We start from the raw sequence: 5,133 nt of genomic DNA, 5'->3' as shown, positions 1-5,133 counted from the left end.
CTGTTTGTATTAGTGAGAGAGAACATCTGCACAGGATATGTACACGTAAAGTGCCTTATCTGAGAAGACCTTTAAGAATACACACTATTGGATAAAAGCATAATCCAAAAAAGGCGAGCTAGTTCTGGTGAAAACAAAATCGCTGGAGAGAAGAGCCCACTGACCAGCAAGCACAGAACAGCCCACAGGAATGTCATGAGGCACCAAAATGCACGTGCCAGAAAAAATTCTAAGCATTTTCACACAGCTTTGTAACAGAGCAGGAAGCAGTCTCCATGCAACAGTATCACATCAGCATAACAAATAGCGAGTCCAGATCACCTTTCACAGATGCCATTATGTCATTTTCTTGTTAATTTTCAAAGTATTTTGTTAACATTGTTCTCATGCACATAACTGGACATGAAGAGCTGAAAGAGTCTGAGCAATCTATCATAAAGGTGGGAGGGGAACAGCAAAAAGCAATGAGCAACGTTCTTAGCCATCTCCTCAGTGTATTATTTGTATACTCTTGCCTAGTATTAAGCACATAATGCTTTCATGACACCAACAGATCTTTGTGCAACTGAATTGCACAAATTGCTCCTTCCTTAGATACTCCCATCATAACTTATGCCCAACTATCCTGAAAAGGGATGACTATGTTACACTCAGTATTCAGCAGTACTCACTGATTCTAGGTCTTTAGCTGTGCAACAAGGTCAAGGATCTAGTGGCTTTTTTGAAATTACTACTCCTGTAGTTGCACCACAAAGTATGGGGGTTTCCAAGCAGCAAAGTAAGTGTTCTGTTTAAGCTGCAAGTCACTTTATAAGGTTTCTCATAATGTTTAGAGAGGACCCTCTGTACCCTGTACCGAAATGATTCCAATGGTTCATGTAGTGAAAAAGCTGATAAAGCTTTAGGCGTTTCTCAAACCCTGCAGCTTTGGGAATTTTACTGTGATAAGCAGAGTAAAAAGAACTGCTGAAGCCACCAAACATTCCAGCTATTGCAAGCTCATACTCTGAATGGCCATAGAAAGAAGCTGGATCGAAGATAATTGGACCAGAATCATCCTCAGCTACATTTCCTCCCCAGAGATCTCCATGCAGAAGAGCAGGAACAATTTCTACATCACAGAACAAACTGGGTATCTTCAGCTGCAGGGGGAAGAAAGCAAGATGTATAAGTACTACATTTGAAGGTGAATTGACTACAGACTTTTATCTGCACACATGCAAAGCATCAGCTGAAACTTGTTAAAAGTCAGTTTAAAAAAAAAGGCATAACTTGAAACAGCATAGGACTAAGTCAACAGCGATGCTGAGAAAATCCAGAGGATTTCTATTATTCCTAAAAGCCAGCAGCTGCAGAATAGTCATCCAAATGGCTTTTTAGCAAGAAAATACAAAATTTAAAACTGCATTCAGTGCTGTAATATTGACCAGCTTTAATAACAACCACCACCACCCACTTCATGATTAGAAGGCTCAGGAATATCTCACCAACCTTGAAGAGATTTCTGCAAAGTAGTACCCAAATCACTGCTACTGCAGTCACTTAACCATGCGCAAACCTTACATGAAGGGATGATGTGCAGGACAGAACTCCTGATATATATTTCTCATTATGAACATGTTACAAGGAATGAGAAATGTGAATCGATCTACTATTTCCCAAACAGAAAGACAAAGTGCTATCTGGCACACATTCAGTGTGGAATATTATCATAATGTCCAAAAGCTATTATAACTTAAAATAAAGGGTATTTTAATCCCTAAAGCTGGAGTCTCTTACCAACAGAACCTGGAGCATACCAACACACAGGAACTTTGGTTTATGAAAAACAAAATCTAAACAGCTGATATGTAGCTATTATTATAGAGAGAACTGAGAGAGTTCCTCCTACCTGCAGTTGTGCCCAAAGTTCTCTTGCTTCCCTGTCTCCCGAATTCTTCTCGATCATGTCCATCTGGGGCTGGATTCTTTGCTTGGCAAAGAAAGTCACCCAGTCGCTCTGCCACTCATTCACCTGAAGGAACAAGGCTGCAGATATTAGTTCTACACCACACAAACGACAGATTTCCTTCTTTTGCAAATAAAGCTTTTGAGGATTTTTGTGCTGCTACCATCTAGGACAGTAAATGCTACCATTTAATAGAATGTTATCTTAAAACACTACATCAAGGGAATAAATGATTTCCCCTAAGTGATGAAACCCAAGAAATTGAAGAGCTATGAATGCCCAATGCAGCTGGAAGTGCTATCCAAAGCACGACCTTCCTTAGCAGGCTGAAGGCTGAGCAGTGGGTTTTGATTTTTATGACTCCACAGAAACAAATTCATTTACATAATAATAATTTGGTTCCTTTGTGTCACTGAAGGGAAAATAAGAAAAACTTAAAATTCTATCAATCTGATGAAGCACAACCTACCTGTGGAAGATAGCCACAGCAGGTAACTGTATGAAAGCCAAATTGATCCACAAACTGGACTTCCATTTGCCCTTGACCTTTACCTTTCAAACCAAAGACAAAAATCCAATACTAATGACAAGGTTCTGAGTATCTCCAATGCGAATGGACCTTAAAAACTAGGTAAAGGTACAATGCTGCTTCTACTGAGAATCAAACAATTGCACCTAAATACTTTTTCTGTTACAATGGTTGTTGCTGTTGGATTTTAAGTGTTAATCTTGATGTAAAGCAGCCAAATTACAATCTCCGTAATCATATTTTGAGATAGCATATCTCCTTTGGTAACATGTCCTTGCAGAAAATGCAGTTCAGGATCATAAGGGTCCCAAATTGAATAAATTATTTGCTTACAGATCCAAATCGAGCAAATTAAAAATAAACTGAAGACTCCCTGCCTGGGCATTTCATCCAAATCTATTTTTGTAGGATCTTTAGTGGAAGAAGACAAACTTAACCTGAAATAACAAAAGCTATTTTTAGCATTTTGCAGATTCTTATGAATTAGGTTAAATTCGCAAACAGCTGTGTACTGTACCAACTGTGCTCTCTTCTTTCCTCAGCTTCTCTCCAAGTTGCTGGTTATGAAGGTGGAGATCAGCCAGTTGTGTTCCAAGCTTTGCTGAATGTCTAAGAAACAAAAATACCCTTAGCAACACTGACACAGGAATTAATCCAGTTCTTGGTATTCCAGGAGTTTGTTCAAAAGATTTATAAAGCAAGTAAAAAGAATTCTGCATCTCTAACAAGGTACATTTTCAAAATACTCTGGTTATAAACACCTCTTCCTACAAAGATTAACACAGAACAAAATGTGTGTACGTGGTCTGACAATACTATTAAAAGTGAAAGTGAGCAGCAAACATTTAATAACAATGAGAAACTCAATTCTGATTTCTGCATGGTATCAACTCCATATGAACTTTCAGTAAGAGATCTGTAAGAAGAGCGTGCACAACCTGTTAAAGCTTTGGGGTGGGGGTTTCTTTTTTGGTGAACTGTGTTGGGGAAATAGAGCCAAACAAAACTTATCCTCTTCTTTATCTCTCTGTCTCCTGCTTCTCCTCTCTGAAAGGTCTAAAAGATGGTAGAGTCAGTTGGACCTTAGTTATTTATCTATTTTTTAATAAAAGCTTATCCTCTGCAGTTCAGAAAAGTCTTGCAGTAGTTACAAGTCCTCCAGCCAGTCACCTCCCATGTTAACAAATGTATGTTCCTTTTCCTGTCTTTGACCTCTCACATCTTTCCCTGTTCTTAAGGCACTGTCATCTAAAGCAAAGTTATTCCTTCATTTTGTTCCTGTTAACACAGATTGTAGCTGTGCCCTGAAATCTATCTGCCAAAGGCTGCATTTGCACACTTTTCATCTCGGTCAGCCCAAACCCCATACTATTTCTGCTCTTTCTCTTGAAGCTTACTAAGGGCTCCTCATGAATTAGAAACTCTGCAGATGAGCAAGCTGAAGCATAAGACGTTAAGTGGCTGTAAAAGTTCTGAGACTGGGATGAGAAATTGGTTGTGCCCACCTGCCTAATGGAATCAGACACAAGTATTCATCATATTTTAATTTACTCAAGGGTGTGCCACAGAGAAGGGCTTAAAATTTGGAACTATCAAGGTGAGAGTTATAAAAATATTGAAATCAGAATTCATTCATTTGGAGAAGTGCCTCTGCATATTCATGACAAGCAATATTAAACACTGGTTCTTTTATCAAAGGCAAGTACAGAAAAGAGCTGATCAGGTAGGTAATTTTCCTTATTGAAAAAAGCAGCTTTACTGTAAAAATCACTAATTACCTAAAAAAGAAACAAACAAAAAAGCCCAAACAAAGTCAAAACTGGACAAACCCCAGACTCACTTCTTGATGCATGACCGATTTGCTCAGTAAAGTGTTATGAAGTATGTTAGAGAGTTCTCTGCTGTACAGTGTCCTGGGTTCAGCTTAAACCACAACAACAGCTTCTCAAAAATGAATCTTGACTTGCTTTAAAAAAAAAAATTAAAACAAGTTTCTCCACTTGAAAGCAAGCGACTTGATTGCCGTAATACTCAGAATTTCTGGTTAAAGAATGCAAAGATAATATTGTGGTTTACCTGTTCAAGCCTCTCATTTCCAAATGTTCCATCACAAACAGAGTAGTGCCCCCAGACAGGTCTATAACTTTGATGGGTTTAGGCACTTTTATTGTCTGTGTTTTCAGGATGGCTTCCAAACTTGCCATTTCTCCCTCAAACATTCTTCTGGCCTGCCAAATATTAAAGAAAAGCATTAATCTCCATGAACATCAGTCCCAGGTAAACAAAGCTTTGCACAAAACCAAACAAGGCTGTCAATGTTACATAAAGAGCATTGACAAAGTGGTTACTGTATTTACAGGTTACAGATAGATCCACAACACCAGACTTCACAGTAATTTTACCATTATGGAAATTTCACTTCATAAACCAACTCCATGGAAAGGACTTAGGTTGTAACATTGTAATTATAAAAACAGTCTATTTACAACTGAAGGAGTTCAAACTGCAAACATATATAATAGGTAGTATTTTATTCATGGATTATACAGCAAATGTCTAGAAAGCTATGGCCTATCTGCATCATCAGTTGAGAGACTAGAAGAATGGTGCCAACATTCATAATCTTCGTGACTTTGGTGACACACACTGCTTAGTA

The 5,133-nt window shown here is 38.3% G+C and overlaps 1 protein-coding gene across 1 annotated transcript; it reads right to left on the bottom strand.

The window, feature by feature from the left end:
- Positions 1 to 512: 512 nt before the first annotated feature.
- Positions 513 to 4,729, bottom strand: FN3KRP (fructosamine 3 kinase related protein). The gene is made up of 5 exons (XM_010009182.1): positions 4,554 to 4,729; positions 2,995 to 3,086; positions 2,418 to 2,500; positions 1,892 to 2,014; positions 513 to 1,142 (listed from the first exon to the last, which is right to left on the bottom strand). Exons 1-5 carry the CDS (start codon positions 4,727 to 4,729, stop codon positions 804 to 806), a joined length of 813 nt encoding a protein of 270 aa, XP_010007484.1. The 3' UTR covers positions 513 to 803.
- Positions 4,730 to 5,133: the final 404 nt, after the last annotated feature.

The sequence above is a fragment of the Nestor notabilis genome, unplaced genomic scaffold, assembly GCF_000696875.1.
Source record: "Nestor notabilis isolate BGI_N333 unplaced genomic scaffold, ASM69687v1 scaffold24722, whole genome shotgun sequence".
NCBI classification, from domain to species: domain Eukaryota; kingdom Metazoa; phylum Chordata; class Aves; order Psittaciformes; family Psittacidae; genus Nestor; species Nestor notabilis.
Note: the sequence above shows the minus strand (reverse complement) of the source record. Positions and strands in the feature narration are given on the sequence as shown.